The 21,651-nt window shown below is 34.8% G+C and overlaps 3 protein-coding genes across 5 annotated transcripts; all 3 read right to left on the bottom strand.

Annotated features, from left to right (window-relative positions):
* Nucleotides 1–327: 327 nt before the first annotated feature.
* LOC113770629 (mannan endo-1,4-beta-mannosidase 2-like) lies at nucleotides 328–5,555 on the bottom strand. Its single transcript, XM_027315151.1, has 5 exons — nucleotides 4,651–5,555; nucleotides 3,828–4,025; nucleotides 2,500–2,622; nucleotides 1,344–1,555; nucleotides 328–987 (listed from the first exon to the last, which is right to left on the bottom strand). Exons 1-5 carry the CDS (start codon nucleotides 5,029–5,031, stop codon nucleotides 579–581), a joined length of 1,323 nt encoding a protein of 440 aa, XP_027170952.1. The 5' UTR covers nucleotides 5,032–5,555; the 3' UTR covers nucleotides 328–578.
* Nucleotides 5,556–13,548: 7,993 nt separating this feature from the next.
* Nucleotides 13,549–14,493, bottom strand: LOC113770435. The gene has a single exon (XM_027314886.1). It carries the CDS (start codon nucleotides 14,214–14,216, stop codon nucleotides 13,626–13,628), a length of 591 nt encoding a protein of 196 aa, XP_027170687.1. The 5' UTR covers nucleotides 14,217–14,493; the 3' UTR covers nucleotides 13,549–13,625.
* A 5,253-nt stretch (nucleotides 14,494–19,746) lies between these two features.
* LOC113770558 lies at nucleotides 19,747–21,170 on the bottom strand. Of its 3 annotated transcripts, none has more exons than XM_027315055.1 (2): nucleotides 21,047–21,170; nucleotides 19,747–20,634 (listed from the first exon to the last, which is right to left on the bottom strand). In XM_027315055.1, the coding sequence occupies exon 2, from the start codon at nucleotides 20,537–20,539 to the stop codon at nucleotides 20,105–20,107; it is 435 nt and encodes a 144-aa protein (XP_027170856.1). In that variant the 5' UTR covers nucleotides 20,540–20,634; nucleotides 21,047–21,170; the 3' UTR covers nucleotides 19,747–20,104. The 3 variants fall into 3 exon arrangements, with proteins under 3 accessions (XP_027170856.1, XP_027170855.1, XP_027170854.1); XM_027315054.1 differs by lacking the exon at nucleotides 21,047–21,170 and adding an exon at nucleotides 20,734–21,040; XM_027315053.1 differs by lacking the exon at nucleotides 21,047–21,170 and adding an exon at nucleotides 20,742–21,040.
* Nucleotides 21,171–21,651: the final 481 nt, after the last annotated feature.

Genomic DNA, 21,651 nt, shown 5'->3' with positions numbered 1-21,651 from the left:
AGGAAAAAGGGTGTAATTTCTGCTCTGTCAAACTTGCTGTACTGGTGTGGTATCCAAATATTCTGACACTATTGTCAGAACTGGTTTTTTAAGTACAGATATAATTTACACAAGAAAGCGCGTACAAAAAACAGTACAACGCCTTTTGTTTTTTCTTTTTTGTAACAAAAAAGTTTGAATGATTTTGATTCTAGTCACCACCGCGGATCAGATACGATGTTATATCAAACAAACAACCGACAGATGTATGTATACAACAAGTATTTTGCTCGTTAGAAGGTATACTGCTCGTTGATTGTTAGTTTCTCACTTGGCCACATTTCTTAGTCAGCTGAATATCAAATTATCAACAATGCATAAAAGAATCAGAAAGTATTACACTCCAAAATTATACAGAAATGGAGTGCGAGTAAAGTGCACAACTACTAAATGCCTGTAGCTCGCCTACTACATATAGACTAAGGAGAAGTGACAAAAGAAAGACCACATTTCTCCTGTGGCATTCATTTGTGAAGTTACCAAATGAAATTCAGACGTATTTTTTATCTTCTATATTCCTTAAGAAGCGAATGTTTAGATCATTGTTTATGCGAACAGAAATCTTTCAAGTGTTGCTTCTGTGAAGGTAAAACTCCTTGAATTGCAGCTAACTTACATGATTGTCGTGTAAATAACTGATATGTTGATGGCCTCTCCCACGGAACAATTGCAAAATCGTCATAGTACTTTTCCATCCCTCCAACAAAGAATTGCCATACGAAGGATCCTGCCCCAGCCTTGTCTTTTTTTGCAGACTTGTAGATGATATCAAGAATAAGTTTCATGAATTTATCTCTTTGAGACGGCGTAAAATTCTTGTTTTCGTCTGACAGTCCAAATTCAGTAAAAAGTACAGGCTTTTTCAGCTCTCCGTCACCATCTTCAATGTGAGAAAGCATCCATTTAGAAACAAATTTGAGTTTTTCTTCAAAGGCTTGATCGTGGAACCTACAAATAAGTAACCCATAGCATGGTTTTAAATCATTTGTTCCATGAGAAGAAAATGAAGCTAACCAATAAAAAAAATGTAGCTGTCTGAAAATATCAAGTTAAATATAGCACATGCGGCTAACAAGAACCCAAAATGGCATTGAATCTCTGTACAGACGGGAAAGAACCGGATATGTCCCAGGCCATATGACTCCAATTGCAGTTTCAAAGCTTTCTCCATTCACTTATTCTCAAATTTTTACCCAGAAAACAACCAAGGTTCACAGCTTCTGCCTCAAGGTGACTTCAGTAGGGAAATGGAAATCAAGAGATTTTTGAAAAGAGCTTAAAATGCAATACCAGTAGGAGCTTACCAGTGGTCAGGATAAATATGGACAGAGGCAAAATCAACGGTTGAGATCTTGGAATTGCGAATGAAATCAGATCCCAGATCAGCAGCCCAAAATTCTGGATTGACAGTCAACCTTTTTGGACTTTTAGGACCATAGAATCCTTCAAGACCCACAGTTATGAGATGATTCCCGTCAATTGATTTTACATAAGTTGACATTTCTTCAATCCAGTCCTGCATTTTTATGACATAAAAGTAATCATTATGAAGAGAAAAGATCAACATCTGGACTAAGAGAACTTCCCCCATGGGCCAATAAGTCATAACTAGCAGAAACATCAGTGAAGAAAATGCCTCCTTCATCCAAATGACTTTGGAAAATAAAATAAAAGCTATCTGAAACTTTGACCGAGCGGATGGATATTTTGTAAATTTTTTAGTGGCATTCTGGAAAGATAGTAGAAAAATTGTATCCAAGTCTAGAAAATTTACAGACTATGGATACATAAACTTGCCTTGCAGGCAACAACTAGTTCTCAGCACCATGTTCCACAGAATCTGATGATTTAGGTATCTAAAGAAATAATCAGAAGTTAAAACTGCTTATGTAGTCACAAACCAGTTGTAGCGTAAATAAGCAGAAAAACTAGCATGTGCCACACATTGAGCAAGCAAGATAAGTTAATGTATCATGGTCGTGGTAACAACATGGTAATAGCTTGTAGTAATTAGTTTGAACATCACAAGCATACATTGATTAACGTGCAGAGTCACTAAAATGGGTCTAATTCCATAAATTCTGGCCAAACTAATATATAAATCAAACTGCAGAATTCCAGGCCAGAAGAATTAAGGTAATCAATTTAAGCTATAAGGGATAGGAGTTACTAAAATGATCACAGTAATAGCAAGTTAGCAACAAAATAGTAATGTCTTTTATTAGTTTGATCATCACAAGCATACAAAAATAATGCCAGGAGTCACTACAATGTGTCAAACACTATAACTACTGGCCAAAATAATATATACATCAAACTGCAGAATTCCAGACCAGAAGAGTTCAGGAAATCAATTGAAGCTAATAAAGACAGGATGCTTGTAATTCACTTGGTATAGTTTTTGGACTACACCATCATCAACACACAAATTCAAAGCAGCGGATGCGACTAAAGACTTACTTGGAGAGTGTCACCTGAAGGGTCAGTTATGCAGCGGGGTTCATTAATTAATTCCCATGCAAGTATAGTAGGGTCATCCCTGTACTCAATTCCAGTGATTGTGTTCTTTCTTGTAAGAACTGTCTGGAAAGAGAAAGATTTATAGAAATTACGAGACATGATAGAATTTACAGTAACAACATTATTTCATAATTTATATTGCTGACAAAGAAGCATGACCATTATTGAGCAGCTGCAAATATTCAAGCAAGAACAAGGACCAACTCACAAAACTATGCATTATTTAATAGATTGATACGCATATATGTAGTCTATCATTTAAGCCAGTGCAAAGAGATTGCAATAAACATTTAAGTTAGTATCTTTACTAGTAAAGACGAGTTAAACTAGTTACATCGTCGTATTCCTGCACAAAAAATACAAATACTTGTCGCTGGCCAACTGTGTTAAAAGAAAATTTTTTATCGTTTTACCCAATTAGCTGATATTTACTGATTAAAACTCCAGTTTCTGACAAGATTCTGGGACATTGTTGGAGCTGTAATCAGAAAATTTGTGCTATTATAGGCTATTATCGGAGAAATAAAGAAAAATTGAAGGACTCTCATTACAAAATTGCAAAACTGTCAATATATTGACTTAAAATACTTAAATTACTGTCATATGATTGTGTGATTATTATTACAGCATCAATGATTCAGAAACACATTAAGGATTCGTACAAGTTTTGATTTTTATTTTTCAGATCTAAATTGTCTCATAAAATACCTATAACATTGTAAAGGTGTCCCACAAAACTAAATAATGCTACGTTCACTAACTGTCACCACAGGCACTAGGCAGAAACTCATGATGTCTCATCGTTTCTTCTTGCATCTTCGGCAGCCGCTTGGCCACGCCCCAGATCAGAAGAAATCAAATAAGTTTTTGCGTTTGAAAAGACAGTGAGTCAAAAAAACAATCTTTTTTGCCATTTCTCAGGAGTGCTGTCAAATTTTTGTTGGTTCTGGGAAATGGATTGATCTAAAAACAACAAAATAATGATGTCTGAGTACTGTCATATGAACTTTGGCACCGAACAAGAGCACCTTTTTGATGTACAGAAGAAAACTGGACTGGAAACTCAAGCTAAAATAGTCCTAATAGGTGATGTAATTTTCAGCTGCTGTCTAATAAGACAAGAAATTCAAGACAAACTGGACCGGAAACTCAAACTAAAACAGTCCTAATAGGTGATGTAATTTTCAGCTGCCGTCTAATAAGACAAGAAATTCAAGCTTTCTGAACAGAATTGACTCAAACATGACACAGGAATACTGACAAGTTACCTTGGCATAGTTTTTGAAGTAATGACGGATGGATGGATCGTAGAAGAAAGAATCGTTAGAAGAGCTTATACCAACACCCTCATCCCACGCCCATTTGACGTATTGAGTCTTTCCACCATATGCTTTCAAGTTGTTGACTAAGCAAAGGATAAGCCTGATTCCTTGTCGTCTGGCTTCTGCTATTACATGATCCAAGGCCTACAATAACACAGCTCATGCAGTCAATGAAGTTGTAAACGCGAAAGTGAAAAATATGACGCTACATTTGTCAAGAAATTAATACCAAAGAAATAAAAAATAATGGTTATTTAATTCAAATATAAATGCTTATATCCCAGAAGCCATGGAAATTATCAAAAGCTTAATCAGAAGGGGAAAAAAATCATGACATCAACTTCAGTGTTTTCTCAAGTTTTCAGTAGTTTGAAAAGGCGATAACAGATTGCAGTTCACTAGGTTAGACGTTTTGGCTTTCAAGAGTGCGAAAGAGTAAAATGAGCAGACAAAATTGTTCAGTGAACCAGAATCAGCTGAAATTTGGGGTCGTCAAATTAATCCTACAAAGTTTACACATTTCTTTTCATAGTTCAAATAAAAGCTTAGAAATTTAGATTTCACGTCTACGCAGTTAATTAAGAAAAATTCTCAAGCTAGTCATAGCTCCAATAAATTAGTAAAATGATTTGATTGATAAAAAGTATCTGCAAAAAGGCACAGATCAATGGTAAGCAATTATTATGACGCTCAAATCCTGAAAAGGCTACACTATGTGACTAAATCAAACAAATGCAAAAATTCAATAAATGAAACAAAACTCGCTTACTCTGAAAACTTTTTCATCAAATCGACCAGGAGAAATCTGGAGAGCATTGTAATCACCATCATTGAAGGCCCAAGTCCGACAAACAGTGAATCCCATCTTCGCTCCAACTTGCAGCATTGCTTTCACCCTAGGTCTTTTATGTTCATCCACAGCATGGTCCATCATCCAGTAAGAATTCCAACCATTAATGTGAAAAACTCTACCATCCAGAAAGAAGTGAGTCCCATTCCTCTCCACAAAACTCAGCTTTGTTTCTGTATTGAAATTAATCCAAAGGTCCCCAAATGACAAATATATGAAAGCAATACACGATGCAAAGCCAAGAATTGGATATAGCAGGCCATTTCCTGCTAGCATTCTGCTCATAAATGATTTAACCATGACATAAAAGAATCAAAAACAGAACCACCACAGCACCTCTAGTTGTAAAAACTGATTCTTGAACAGCTTTCCACCTCAATATCAACTAAATCTTGGCGTAATAAATGCCAAAATGGAAACTTTCTTAGCTCCAATGAACAAATTATGGAAATCCCACCGGCCTATATGACTCTTTGATCCCTGAAGCCTCTTCAACTTCCACAATATTTACACTCCACGGAAAAAGACAAGATTTTGAAGAAATCCCAGATCTCTTTCCCAAAAAGGGTGCCTCAAAACTCACTTGGAAGATAACCGAAGTCCAAGAATCATAAATGGGGCTTTAAATTTCAGAAGCTCACATGAGACTGAATCATGGTTTTTCTTTTCCCCTCTGTGACTTGTATCCTGGGAAAGTTGGGTTGAAGAAATGACTAATTGATCACTTTGGCGGTTCGGCCTCGGTTCCCTGTTACTAGTAGGGGGAATAAACCATTGGAAGGTTAAAAGAGATGGTTGGGAAAATGAAACTTTAGACTATATAGGAGAGAGGTAGGGAAAGCATACCTAACATGTTCCCCATTATCCCAAGTCCGGTCAAAAATTAAGGACAAGCATCTGTTGGTGTTGGACATGAGGTGCAATGTAGTGTCAAATTTCACCTAGTTAGATTAGATCCCTTGCTCCTTGAACACTCAGGCTTTATATTGAGATTAATTTACTATGAAATAAATCATAGGTTTATAGAAACAGTGATGGGCCAACGGTGATACGTGCCTCGCATCTTAATTTAGTACTATTAGATTATAATTGTCAAGAATATCTCCATATTTATTATCAGAGGACTTACGGATTGTCATTTATTTGCTTGTGCCCATTTGATACTCTACTTGTTAGTTGGGCAAAAGAACATATACTGTCTTTGGAAGGACTTTTTAAGCTTTAGTTGCAGAACAGTTGTTGCACCGTCAACATAGTTAACCGACATGCTAAATTATCGTCATAACTGACCTTATAGTTTCGAGAGCATTTTATTTTGGCCCTTAAATTTTAGATCAAAGTGCATCACGGTTGTCCCAGATTGCACCAACTTGGGAAATATTTGCAAAATGCAAATGTTTGCCTATTTGTGATGCATGATGTGATAATTGATGCTAAATTACTAGCAAGAACGATCGAGTAATAGACTATGTGGATGCTCATTTTGATAAACAAATATAAACTCTAAATAAGTTATGCTTGACAGAGTCGGTCGAATTGTTTTGGTTGTGGTCGATATATGACGACACATTTGACACCTATTGCTTTTTCTAATTTGCATATGATTTTTGGAAAGAAATTGGTAACTCTAATTCTAATTTTGCTCTTCTGAGAACTAAAATGAGATTTTGTAGAACTTCTAGGGGCCATTGCACCAATTCTCCCCCAGATGTACCTGAAACTTCAAAGGACTTGCCTTCAAAGCAGGGTTTCAAAGATGACCCAAGTCTTGATCCCCATGTGAGATCTGGATTCTGGGCTTAATTGGTGCGCCTCTTTATGGTTTCCATCACTTTCTCAGTTCTTTTCCTTTCTCTCCTTTGACTTGTTTAATATTCTTTTCATCGTAATTTGATAGACCGGACTTAACTGCCGTATGATCCGCTACATGTCCAGCATAAAACCATTTCTATCAGCATCATAATGTAAAAGGGTCTATGCTCCGTATTCAATGGCATTATCAACCATATAACAATGAAAAATCAGTTAATCAACTCTGGCTGACAATGATATATCTTGAAGTATATATATATATTTGTTAAAAGAAAAAAGAAGTATCTATATTTATTTGGAATAGAATAGTGATGCTTACCGTGCTTGGGTCGGGTTGGGGCGCCAAGGCCCAGGCCGCAGGGGATTAGTCGGGCCCCGTAAGGATTGACCCGGACACCCCTGTGTGACAAAAAAAAAAAAAAAAAAAAAGAATAGTGATGCTTAATTAGTTAGCTACTTTATAAACTATTAATGCTTGAGGCACACCTAATACGTATGCAATTAACAAAAAATATATTAAAAATATTTGATTTGTTTTTTGTTGTAAAATAGTAGTTTAAAGGAGTTAAGCTATTTTTGTATTATAGTGAAGTTGTAGTTTTTTGTTAGAAAAATGATAGTTAATTTTAGTGGATGTGGAGTGGTTGTTTGGAAATGAGTAGTTGAAATGATATAATTATTTTTAAAAATAAAATAAATTAGGTAATATATTAAATGACTCAATTTGTTTACGCCAAACTCTCCATGTTGCTTTATATATAGTAAGGTATCCTGTCTACAGTTTCTTTCCTTTATAACCTATGAATGTGTGTGTATATTTGTGTGTGTGTTGTGGAATAATTTTCCCTTAGTTTCTTCAGCTTCCGGAAGAGGAAAGACAATTATATATCTCTATTTTTGGTGTAAATTAAGATACATATACATATATATGTATATATGTGTGTGTGTGTATTTCTTGTTAAAATACTAACTGAAACCTCATTTCAACCCCTAAAGAATTTTTCTACAGTCAAATCCTGCAGGGGTAAAATATGGTACTTTCTTCACCTTACCAAATGCAATTAGTTTCTCCTTTGACGTCTAAGCAGAACTCCACCAACCATTTCAAGTTTGTAAGTTCCAAAGTTTTCAGGTCTCCAAAAACTGAAAAAGTTCAATAACAATAGAAATTATTGAGTTCGAAAGTGTGTCATGCATTTCAATAAAATGTAAAATTCAGATTTATTACAGCAATGTGCATTCAACCAAAATTGAAACTGATGACTTGGCAAATTGATTACGGAAATAACCAACTAAAAGTAGACCATCATTCGTTTTCTCAGTTAGCTGCTCCAAATCATCAAAGATGATGAGAGCAATTAAGGTGTAATTATGACACCAAATACTCCGAAAGAAAGGCAAATCAGTCAAAAACCTGCTGAGGTACCATTATAGTGCATATCATCGTCCTGTGAGTGGGATAGAATATTAATTGTCCCTTTTAATTATGTTTCTTGATCACCACAACGCAGACACGATCATTTTCTAACTTAATTAACCTTTTTAGACTGCATATGAGTTTACCATCTTGTTGAAGTTTCTCAAATTAAAAGAAACTTGTCCGAATAGTTTGCACCTCCTACAAAGGAACGTGTTGATATCCTTCTAAAGTTAGTATTATTAGGGGTAAAGGTAGGACACACAATAATATGATTACAACTTTGGTAACTTAGCATTATTTAACACCAACATTGATAAGACCTATGAAGCCTTAAGATTAAGAATTTGATGATGCTTTTACTTTTCAATAAGTTATTGGGTTTTTCTATCTGAATCCTTAGGACATTTGTTAATATACCTAGTATCACCTAATCTATTGTACATATATACATACTGATAATTATTATCCTCTCTTATATTTATATATTTTTTTTATTTAATTTTACTTACCCTGCCTTGTATTTATCAACTTTCCCTACTTAATATTATATTTTTAAACTAGGGGGAGTGCGGGTGTTTGATGCCTGTGGGGAAGGAGGTTTTTTTGTTGAACAAACAATAGTACATTATGAGAAGAAATAAAACTTAGTATGAAAAGATAAACGATATAATCAATCAATTCACACAACGTTACAATAAAACTGTGTCAAATTGAAGGTCGTTGATAATGCAGAAAGGCAAAGCAACACAGAAAGCTAATCTTATTCCAGAATCCCCACCGAGAGCTCTTACTTGTTGTTGCTCCAAACCTATAAGAGTATAACCAATCTAGACCAATTGGGGTTAGGCAACATGATAAGAGTCGCTAATTGTAGGTACTAAGAACACACCGACAAAATTAAGGGAGGAACTGAAAAATTGTGGGGGGGGGGGGGGGGTTAAATCTAACCTCATGTTGAACCACCAGGAGTAGCTGGGACTGAAGAGCATTCTGAACTGATTAGTATGACGCCAGGTAGAATTATCCCAATCCTAGAATGCGAACAGAGAGAAACTGATAATCAACCGCTAGGCATTAACATACCAACAGTTCAGCAATTGAATTGGGTGTAATTAATGATGAAATAATAGGTAATTTCAGAATTGAACTCGGATGGAAGAGAAAACGATAAGGCAAATCGTTGTAGACAAAGGCAAAAAGGGAAAACTTAACTCCTGAACCTGAAAGGGGATAAACTGACCAACGTTTGTAACTGATAAATGCAAATTATAAATGATAGAGAAATAGGTTTCTACCATTGATAGAGAAATCGTTGGCTCATTTCCTAAATCCGATTGCCATTCAAACGTTTCAGACAAAGCAACATCTCAAACGGTTATCTGTGGTTGAAAGGGGAATTATTGGTAGCTGAGGGATATTCCGGTAATTACACCAACACACAAGCATATATGGGTTGTACAAAATGCAAAAACGGATGCACACTAATTACACATTCCATCAATATTCAGATGGCTCATCAATGACAATTTTAAATGTATTAAAATGGGGTCATTTCAGTAAACATATCCAAATACATGCTTCCTTAACTCGTACCTAAAGCTTTTAAACTAATACACAATATTTCACATTCACAGAAAGCCCCCACCTATGGAGTTGAAATTCAACCTATTTTTTGACCAAAACTCAATCTTATATAGTATAAGGAAATATAACACCTGAAATATATATTAACGAATGCCCTATGGCCACTCGTCAAACAAACCATACATTATTTAGTATGTGATAAACTCATTAATGGGGAAAGAAAACTACACAGCCCAAGGTTCCAAGAGTTGTGTTCTCTCCATTAAAAGTCTATAACGATAAAGAAACTAGAAGGGTTCTGGTTCTTGCTTGCTCATTTTGGATTGGGTGGTTAGTCCTTAACTTGCACCAGGCAAATGAAGAATGGGTTTTGCCCTTTCTCCATTTTTGAAGAATTTTTTATTTCTTCAATCTCCCTTAATGATGGCATATTAATTTGCTTATCCTTTACCTGAATCCAAGTTTGGTACGGACTTAAAAAATTCAAGATTCTCCAACTAAAATACTTCATCTGGCCCTGATGCAGGATCCCACTTTTTCTTTTCTTTTGATATAGGATAACTTGATGAGAAGTCACTTAATATTTTGAAGTCCACGATCTTGGGCTCTTGGTCATGTCAACAATTGAGACTACATATATGTCACTACTAAAGAAGAGATTAACAGTAATTAGCATTTTCTCAACAAAGCTGAAAATGTAATTAGGCTGAAAACAATCCAAAATTCCAAGAGTAGATTTTGAACGTAATAAAAAAAAAAACTAGTACTAGTCAGAAGTAACATCTATTATATTTTTTGGCGTTACTCAACATCGTTAGATGATCCATTAATGCATCACCTACAAATCAGGAACTTTGAACCTTATGTTTCATTTTTTATATCCCTTGCTCCCCTTTCCTATTCATTTTGTTTAGTAGAGATGAACCAGCTTTGTTTCGTGCACGGTGAAATCTGGGCAGCTTGGACCTGGGTACCGCCGCAGATCAGAATCTGCGAGCATTATTTTTACTAATATATATTTTGGTGACGAGTAGCGGCCGGGAGCATTACTTTTATTAATAGATTTTTTGAATGAGCGCTCGTGGAATACTTGTCAAAATATAAATTATATTTAACCTACTGTGTGAATAGGCATACTTACATTTATCGCACCCCCCCTACATTTATATATTATTCTTAATTAGTTTCACTTTTACCCAAAAAAAAAATTAGCAGTTGAAACTATCTTAATGAGTGCTCCGGAGCATTCATTAGCCAAATCCTTTATTAATCCCTAATTAAATACTTTGCTATAAAATCACTAGTTAGTACGGATATTAGACTATTAAGCCTAAAACTATGGATATCGACAAAAAATATATAAAAATGATTTTTTTTTTCTAACAAGTAATCTGAAGGTACTCATTAGTACGTCTAAAATATACTTGATTTATCATATGAATGCACATATTCATATTCATTGTGCTCCTTATAGTTAAATACTCGTACAAAAATTACTTACTTGAATCACAAACATATTTTCCAATACATTTTTTTTTTTTATCTTCTGAACCACTTTTTTATCTAACATAGATCACATCTCAAAAAGTAATACATAATTATTTCAAATAAACGTCTATCCAAACACAATTTTGCAGGATATTAACACATGAGAACCTCTTTTGAGAGCGCTAAACCCATATAGAAATTGTTAAGATTTTAACATTTTCAAATGGTCTAGTAACTGTTAGCGTTAAGCACATTGTAGAAGATTTATACGTGCTAGGTCCTTTTAAAAATTTTTAAATCTAGTCCCTGTCAAAATATTGACTTAATTAATTCAATGACCAATGTTGAGCAATCAATTCCCTTTCTATCGGGACTAAATGCAAGTCAAGGTCCATGTTTCATGCTTGTCTAGCTCATGCTCCTGCACGTGTACGAAAGTGAAGAGGGAATAAAATATGATGACTCCTCAATCTATGCCGCCTTGAATGTCAGGCGAGATTAGATTTGAAAGATTTTGCGTATTTGAACACTTCTCTTTAAGAAATAGACAAAATTTGGCCATATTTAGCTTTTCTTTTCTTTTTTTTTTCATATTTTGTCCCTCTTTTCTGGGTTGGGATGCCTATATATCTCTTAGTAAAATTATTAAAGCACAGGCATAGTATCTTTTATCCGGAAATTACTAATCATGGAATCTCAATATGATTTTTGTAGAACTAGTTACACTCCCCCCCTTTATTTTTTATAAATTGAATTTTTTTTTTGGGTGTCAATCAGGGTCCAAAATGATAAGGGATGGACCAAAATTCATCTTTCATTGCAGATTAAGGAGTTATTATAAAATCCAGTATAAATGTGTCATGTCTAGCTTATCTCATATTCTATTCTTGCTCATGTCTTGTAAATCTCTCATTTTCTATTCTTGCTTATGTTTTAAATCCTTGTTGACCTTCAAATGACTCTGTGTTATCTCCTATAACAGACCCTAAATTATCATTGACATATATTCCTACCATCTCAATTATTTTGTCATGCATCGGCAATGCAACTTTTAAGAATAGTAATTTTATTGTGATGTTTGTACTTCTCTTTTCAATCTTATCTCCAAAAATTCAAATTTTAAATTTAAATGATAATATGCATATAATTAAAGAAACGGACTATACTGGAAAAAGAGACAAAAAATGGTATCACTTTCTCAACATGACAACATTTTAAGGCATTTCAAAATTAAAAAAAATAACAATTTTAATGGAACGGAGGGAATATCAAATATTCCCAACATCTTAACCCTTTAAAATACTAGACTAGACATCACGGGTTGTCCGATATTTGTTAGGAAAAAATTAATTAGAGTTGAGTTTGACTTCCTAAAAATGAAAAAAAAAATGGACTGGACTTGATTCAATTTCTTAACTTGCTTAGTTTACTATCCAAATCTAGCCCATTGGGCTCAAAGTCAGGTAGCCTCCCTTCCAAATTAGCACTTCGGCTAAAAGAGCCATGTGATGTGTATATCTAGTCTGAAAGCTCGCTTAATGGGCCAAGGGAATCATCTTTAAGAAGGATAGTTGATCTAACAAAGAAATACTACAAGACTTCGTCCATTAAGGGCCCGGAGACAAAAGGCCTGCTTAAAATTTTGACCAGTGAAAAGATACACTCCTACTAATTTTACTTTGCGTTTGGATTGAAGGATTTGAAATCCTTTCTGATTCCTCCAATTACTTAAATGACTTAAGATGGATTTGAATTTGTAAACCATCAATTATTTTGTAATATTTAAAATATATTTTGATAATCGGTAAATTACAGATTCAAATGCCTCTTAAGTAATGTAAACAATTAGAGCGTTTTGAAAAGAACAAAAAAAAAAAAAAATCCAAATAAGTCCTGAGGGCTTTTGTGATCTCTTTTCTGATCCAGTACAGCTCAATCAAATTAGGCCTGTATTTAGCAACGGATATGTGTAAACCCCTTCAAACTAGTTCATGTCCCAACCCTACAGAGTTTCAGAGGATTGAATTTTGTAGAGCTAGTCAATCTTCCAGAGCCAATTTTGATCGTTAGGATAAGCTTTCTCTTACTCATAAACTTTGGCTTGTGGGGTGTGGTGGGGAAGGGAGCAAGAATTCCCAAATTTATCTATTCTAAACAACAATCACTGAACATCATATGAATTTGTCAAAGAAATTAGATAAGGCTGAATGGTCATGTCACTACCTAATCACTTGCTCCTACCATAACTTCCAGAAAGAGACATCTGTCCAGTTCTAAATACTAATGTAGTTAAAAAGAACTACTGTAACCAGATGAAGAAAGAAATTAAGTGCAATGAAGAATTTACATGGCATATCTGCCTTCTTTTTTCCATTCTCTGTAGCACAAAGCATAAAACATCAGCAGAAATCCCCCCCCCCCCCCAAACCACAAAAAAAAGGGAAAAAGTGTTGCTTTTCTGCAAAATTTCACCCAACAAGCAACAGAAATCCACAAATATTAATTCTGCAGAATCCAGCCTAATAGTCTAAGACCACCATCTGAATTTCGTCAAGGAAACATGCACAAAAATTATTGTTTAGAGTCAGATCTAATAGTCACCAGCAGTAGCATTTTCTTTGCCTCTCCTAACAAATGCAAAATATCCAAGAACAGCACAAAGTGCGGCCACAATATTCCCTTCTTTGAGCAAAACCTTCACTACAAATCCAGTAATATCAGCAGTCAATTTCTTGCCTTCCATCACCAAAGTCCTTCTGGGCTTCCCACAAAAAGTCAGCAAAACCAGCACAGTAATCCAAGTAACCAAAGTAGCAGGAACAGCCACAGCCAAGGCTGTCACCATGGAGAGCACTCCAAAAGCCACACCTAAAAGAGCTGATGCATACAAAGCTGGCCAACCTGAATAAACTGATGATGATGCTGAACTTGATGAAGAGTTCATCAAAGTTGTTTCATACCAAGCAAGAACTGATTTAAGGAAATTCCAAGAAAGCGATAACAAAACCGTGTAAACACCAAAAAACAGGCAGACCCATGTTCTTCTTTTGCTCATAATCCTTAAGAGAAGCATGGAGGTGTTCGATGGAGTTGGTAACTCTTGTTGGGCTTGATTTTGCGAGGGAGGTGAAGTTGAAGGTGGGAAAGTTGTGGGTTCTTCTTCTATAATCTGTTCTGCCATGGTTGATTGGATGCTTTGGATGGTTAAAACTTAAAGACTGAGGCCTTCAAAGGTTCAATTTTGATGGCTAATGATTTTTTCTTTTGTTTACTGTTGTTTTGTTTTGGGTAATTTCAGTTGTGTTTCTGCTCTCTTTCCTCTTCTTGCAGGAAGGAACAGTACCTTTAGAGAAAAGGGGCTGGTTTTCTTGATGTACAGCAAGCAGATTGTACTATAGATAGGTAAAGGTTGAAGGGGTGATTTCACAGGCCTATTGGCGCGTGGTAATGTTATGTACCACTAAAAAGAGATTCGCGGAGGAGCAGGCTGTTTTGACTATGGTAGTGTGCTATGGTAAACTTTGGACATGGGGCTAAGTTTCCAAAAAAAGGGAATGGGGCTCAATTTATTTACTATTTATTTGGATTTTAAAAAAAGAAAAACAATCTATATATTTGTAATATTTGGAAATACTTCGTTACTAATTTTGTATATTTGGAAATACCTCGTTATAATCACATAAGTTCATTATAATCTCGGTTTGATTGATTATGGCTCTGTTTGGCATTTAAATTTTTTGCCAAGTTTGCCTGCTACAAATTTTTAAAAAACTTTAGCTACAGTAACCTCAAAAAACTTCTTAAAAATTATAAACTATACATTTCAAAATATTAAAAAATTTACACATTTCAAAAATTTTTTAAAAAACTTTTACAGTAAACTACAGTAAAGTTTTAGACAAACACCCAAAAAATTCACTTATCAAACGCGGCCTATGTTTTGCTATATATTTTTCTCTAGCATATTTAGTTTCCTATATACATAGTGCTTCTGCTTCTTTTTTTTTTTACATTAAATTTCAAGATTGACAGAATCGATCCTGAGAATAAAATCTTTGAGATTTGAATAAAATTAATATCATGCAATACTAGATTTAAAAGTATAGAAGTCTAATGGATCAAACGTGTCAAACTTGAAATAAGGAGCAAATTGAGAATATTACAACAGAGTAAAGTGCAATAACCCCACGAGCTAAAGAAAGATTTTAGTAGTAATTCTTTGCTTCTTTGCTTTAAAGTTTGTGAGTTGCCCTTTTCGGGCGGTCAAACTTACTGGCAAGAATGGAATCTAACATTCCAACCTCAAATACTAATATGATATGAGTTGTTGGGGACGGTTCAATATTCGAATTCAAAGAAAAAAAGCAAGTAGTATATTAGAAGAAGAATTTGGGTGAACTACTTGGAAACTAGTAAATGTCTTGATTTTTGACGAAGTAGAACTGTCATTAGGGTCGGATAAATTCAAGCTTTTTTTTTTTAAGAAAGAAATTCAAGTTTTTTCAGAAATTCAAGTTCAACCCATTTGGCTGAGGAAAAAGTTTGAAAAGTAGTCTAGCCTTTCATGGACTAAGTTGAATTTGGATTTAAATATTAAGTTCAAATTAAATGTAAGTTGAGTTTGGACCTATTAAACTCAAACCTAATATTAACCCGACCATTTAGTCTGCATATGTATATAAGAAATATTAAATATACAAAATTATATCAAAAGATTCAGAATGACAAATCGTACGAGTAAATTGAGAACATTTGAAAATGTATTGACTTTTGACAATATTTTTATTAATATTTTTTATGTACTTTGAATTAATTGGAATACATTATTATTATTGAAAAATTCTTGGTTTATATACTTTTTAATGAATTGTTATTGGGTCATGTATAGTCTTAATATTGTGGTTCTATAGATATTAAATTAGTTTTAGAAATTAATAGTTATAATAATTATATTAAGGAAATTAAGGAGTAATAGTGAGATAAACCCAAATTAGGTTCACGGGCCTTGGTTCAGGTAAGTGTTTATCCATGGGACCAAAAAGATCAAATGTATTTTTCTGGTCGGTGCTCCATTTGGCCGGTTTGATCAAATAGTGATAGAAAAACATTAAACAATTGATGTCTTCAATCAGTCTAGGTTTTTTTTGACTTTAAAACTTTCATGTCTAACATTGATCTATTCTTAATTTATCCAATCTCGAATAAGTTTGGATTGGCTCTTGCATTGATTTTCATCTTTTTGTTTTTTTTGTAAGCAGGAGGTTTCGAATCCGTCTCATTTACACTTTTTCTCCCCTCCTCGATGTGATCTAATCCAACTTACAATTTCTCTCCCCTTTTATTACCCAACCCAACCCTCCATCTGATTTTTATCTAGCTTGTTTGTTAGTATGACTGTAATCAAATGTTTTTACAAGAACCCATAATGTCACTTAAATTGTTATACTAGAAGAGCAATGTTAGAGACTCTTCTTTATTTGTTGAAGACACTTTATTTTTGACTTTTGTACTCATGTAAAAGGAAAAAAAAAACAATAATGATGGGTGATTGTAAATTCAATTGAAGGTAGAATATTTTTTGTATAATTAACATGATAAAATTTAAAAGGCCAAAGAAAGTGCCATTAAAATTGACCAAACTTAGAATTGCCTACATGCCTAGTGACCTTATAGAACCGATCACTTGTGTGGCAAAGTAGGAAATGTGCATTTGCTAAATTATTATGGAAAGAGGAAACTTTCCGGACAGCCTCTGAATTATTGCCTTTATACGGTTTTAACCCTCAATTATAAATTATCACAAAAAAATCCTTGAACAAAAAAATTTAGTTTAAGAACTTTCGTCAATTTTTGTCTTTAAAGGTGACTGAATTAGGGACAAAACCAACAAGCAAAAAAAATCAACCCATGAAAACAGTCCAAAAGACCCCGTTGACTGATTTTTTCATCAAATTAGGGTTAGAGAAGATGGAAGATGAAAAAAAAAAGAAAGAAAATTAAACACGGTGTTATTAGTTGACTTAACATAATTGGTTTTTAATTAAATAATACGTTGGTTTTTCTGTTTGGTCGGTTTTGCCCCTAATTCCATTACATTTGACATCCAAAATTGACGAAAATCCTTAAATTAAGTTTTTCTTTTGTTCAGGGGCTTATTTGCGACAATTTATAGTTGAGAGACCAAACCGCGCAAATTGAATAGTTCAGGAGCCTGTTGGAAAGTTTCCTCTTTTGAAAATATATAGAAGTGTTACTTCACTGAAAGGGTCCTATCAATAAATTCATGTCATTGAAAATTCATTTCTTCTTTTCTCAGGATCGACAGTTGGAGACTTGAAATTTTTTTCTTCAGCGAAGTTCTGTCAAGAGTATATTGTTGCCGTCCTGCTTAGGTTAGGAATGCGAAGAAGCCACATGTATGATCCATCTAACACGCAAGTTCTGGACTGGAATGGTCATGGAATCTGGTGTGACTTTTACTCTTTCTAGGAAATGTATTCTCTTTTTCCTTGGTGCTGGGACTTAGTATTGCTACTCGTGTCCTTCTGAAAAGAAAGAGGGATAGCTACTCTTGGTGGTCCACGCCGAGCGGCATTAATGCTGTCCTTCAAAGAACTGGTAAATGATTGATTGGTGATAGACAAAATGTAGTGGAAGTCAGTAAAATTACTGAAACAGGGCACAAATGTATTCAAAGAAGTGGTAAATGCTTCTCTTAAAAGAAGAAAACAACTTCAAATTTAGCCAAACATTCAACAGCTTTTGATCTTCCTCTACATGTATAGGCCTCACATTCGAGAGATTTTTTGGTCACAAACTTGGGGTAAGCAAATTATGGTTCCATGATCTCTTCGGTCAAATGCATATCATATGCAGAACCACTAATGAAATCCATGGATAAAGCTGAAAAGGTGCCTTTTCTTTTCTTTTCTTTTCTTTTCTTTTCTTTTCTATGGAAGAAATCAGGGCTTGATGTACTGTTGTAGTTGAAAGATTAAGTAGAGCCCAATAAATGTCAACAATTAGAATTATTGATCTTTACTAGTAATCCTGTGGCTCTACCGCTTCATATAATTGATAACCCTTTTTGTAGTCTCATCTTACATAGAACGAATATGGGGAGTTGCCTTAGTGACTCCTGAGGCAAGAGCTGGTTCTAACCATCAATCATGACCCACAATTTGATCTGCACCCCTTTACCAATTTACCAAATCACACAAGAAAACTTGGTTGTTTTGTCCACCCGAAATCAAGACTCTGCAATCAGCGGAGACTTTTGGGCTCTACAACAAATCAGTGGCCCCAATATTTTTGACTTCTAAGTTCATTTCAGGCAAAACAAGACTGCCAAATAATGTGCTAATAATAATGCTCGCTGAAACTTCATCTATAGATTCTAGAATGAATTGTCATTGTTATGAAGAGCAAAGAACTCAAAAGCGAAAACAGAAATGAACACAACATCAGGCTACTTCTGACACACATAGATACCACAACGAAGAGGAAGTTATTAATGCACAATGTTTAGCATATCATCATCCCCCCAATCTGCCTCAAGAACTGACCTCAATTCACACCTGTGGCGGTGTATATTCAAATTTATCCTTGAGAATGAGAGCCAAAAAGGTGTTACCATTTGACAACAATGCTAACTTGCTAACATCCTCAAGAACAGAAGTTTGAAGAATTAGCAGCAATTATTGGACGAGATTTTGCATAAAGGTGGCACATCAAACTATATTCTAAGGCAGGAGTTCTTATACATACTCAAAGCATGCAATTAGAGCCAAGACTTTTCTGAAAATATGATAGGCTTGTCACACAGTTCAACTTTCTCATCCGTTTAGATGAATACACTAGTAACTACTAATGACTATTCCTCCTCTCTGTGGAGCACTAAGCAATCATCTAGGCACAACACAGAGAATCCATGTTCACCATAGCAATTCCACTAAACAGACGTGGATTTCAGATTCATATTTCCAATTATTCCCAAATCAAATTGCTTTCTGAACTTGATTGGATTTCAGATTCGGATCCAAGCAGAAGTCAGACATCAAAATGGACAGCGCTTCTGGCAAAGAGATTTGGTTTATCATGCTTGCTACTGCCAAACATCTCAATGTCTTGACAGGAGCAGACAACTAAGATTATGTTTGAGAAAGCCAGCAACCATATATAGCATGGTCTCCATCCCTTACTACTGAAGCTCAACCAAGTCCTAGCTTCTAGCGTGCACTGCTGCACACATGATGGTCGCTACAAAGTTATGCAGCTATAGAGGCACAGCAGTTGAGATCTAGTGAAAATCAAGTTGATGATAGAGAGGCTCATAGTGGACAGAGTAGCTACATAATCTGCTTTCTAGGCAGAAAATTGCACTGTCAGGATAGCTTTGTGATACATCCTTGTTTGTTGCAAAGTAATTCTTTCAATCAGATATTTCAATCAACATGACATGAATTTGTTCAATCAGATGTTTCAATCACCATGACCAGAATTCAACTCCTTAAAATAGCAATATTAGTTTGAATGACGACCAGATCACAAAATAGTATCCAGATTATCAAATGGTAGGGACAAATCAAACCATCCAGAAAAATATTTCTATCTCTTTACCAAGACCAAACTAATTTTCCCTGGATTTTATGATTTCTAACAGTCCGATATATCAATATTGAAAACCAGAATAGTTTTTGGAAGTCATAAAATAACATAAAAGCTTCATATATCAATTTCTATTCTATTTATTCCAAATGCTATGGTTAAGTACATTTCTGAAAAATCAGACACAGTAAAGAAAATCAAACTAGCAACATCGGTTCCATCAGAGATAAATTACAGGCTAACCAAAGGTTCATGCTGACAACAAACTCCCCTTCAAAATTCAACCACCATTTTATTTAGCAAATAAAACAGGCATTTTAAGAAAGGTGGTATGCTGTGATCCATTAAGCACCATAATGCTACTCTGCAACGCAATAGATATCTTTTCAGAATGGTTGACCTGCTACCAAGCAAATCTTGTGATTCGGCCAATCAGGAACATAATTGTTCATCTCAACTCGTCTAATCATACTTTTCTCTCCATGAGTATACAAGAAAGAACACCCACGAGAGTGCCAGAGCAAAGTCACCAACCAGCTGCCTTGGCCAATCATGAGCTAAATCCTCAAGCTTTCTCTCAAAATAAACTCTCCAGAGTGCTACCAAGACATGAATGAGAATAAGCCCCTTAGCGAAAAAGCTCTGAAAGTCCCTGTCCTTGACAAAAGCCACCATTAACAATAAAAATCCAATCACAAACAAAAGCAACCCGGCAAATGAATTGGATATCTGTATTAACAACTGATCATGTGGAGTTGATCCCAGCATCTTTTTAGCTGTCTCAATACCGTGCCCAAAAGCAGATATTTCATTGAGATAGAACATTATCAATGCACCGCAAGTTATAGCAATTACTGAATGTAAAGTGCATATAATAAAGAATCCGGATGATGCCATTTGCCAAATTACCACCCCACGATCTTTCAACCCAAGTTTCCACTATATTTCCAGCTCAAACCTCAAGTCTTCAATCAAGTTAAAGCTGTAATATTCTACAAAAGAAAAAGAAAAAAGTGAAGCCCAAAAATCAATCTTGGTAAAACTCCAATTAAGGAGAATGCAAATGGGGGTTCAGGATCATATATTATTACCAGCCTACCTGAATGTTTGAGAATTTGATACGTAAAACGAAGAAAATATGGCTATTTATACAACAATTATTAAATAAAAGGAGGAATTGAAGAAAATAAGATATCAATGTGTGCAAGATGATCCACAACTGGGAACTGGAATACAAAACCCTAGGTCATGGTTTTGAGGTTTGTTGCTAATTCCCAGACAATGGCACCGAAATTGGGGATTTTAAAAGAGACCCATTTGGGGATATCTGCAATTTGAGATAAACCCCAAATCTATTGAGAATTTCGATGTTAAAGGAGAGACAAAATCATTGAGGAATGGTACCATTGTGGAAACCCTAACCCAAGGATCATAGTGCTGGCGGAGAAGGATGAAGAATGGTGACAGCCTGACAGATGGCGATTTGTCATTGGTAAGTGTGCATTCACATTGGCGGGTTTATTGTCGGTTGCACTATTGGTCAATGGTCATTGTAAACTACTCGTTCTTTTTTTTTTTCCCCTTTTTTGACAGATAAAATTGAGGTTTCTTTAGCTGTTTCTTTTTGGTTGGGAAAATTATGAATCAGTTTTTGGGAAAAAAGAAGAAGAAAAAATTCTCCCTTTTTAGTTTGGGCAGTGATTTGACTGGTTTTGAGAATTAGCTTGCTCTCTTTCTTGAAGACTCACTGTATCTTAATAAGGACAATTTTGTCTTTATTTTATCAATCAAATGGTTTTTTTTTTTTTTTTATGTTACTCAATATTTTGAACTTTACAAACCATTTTCTAATCTATCTTATGAAGAAATATAAACGAAAATTGACAGAAAAAGTCAAAAAAATGTTTCAATTCTTGACCAAGAACATTTGCTTTCATGATTAACATGTAGAAGCCCCCAGGCCGTTAGTATTATTGGGTCCTTATCCAGAGGTCACGTTTCAATTCCTA

This window comes from Coffea eugenioides, chromosome 5 (assembly GCF_003713205.1).
Source record: "Coffea eugenioides isolate CCC68of chromosome 5, Ceug_1.0, whole genome shotgun sequence".
Lineage (NCBI taxonomy): Eukaryota > Viridiplantae > Streptophyta > Magnoliopsida > Gentianales > Rubiaceae > Coffea > Coffea eugenioides.
The sequence above is the reverse complement of the archived record's forward strand: the minus strand, read 5'-3'. Positions and strand labels throughout refer to the sequence as shown.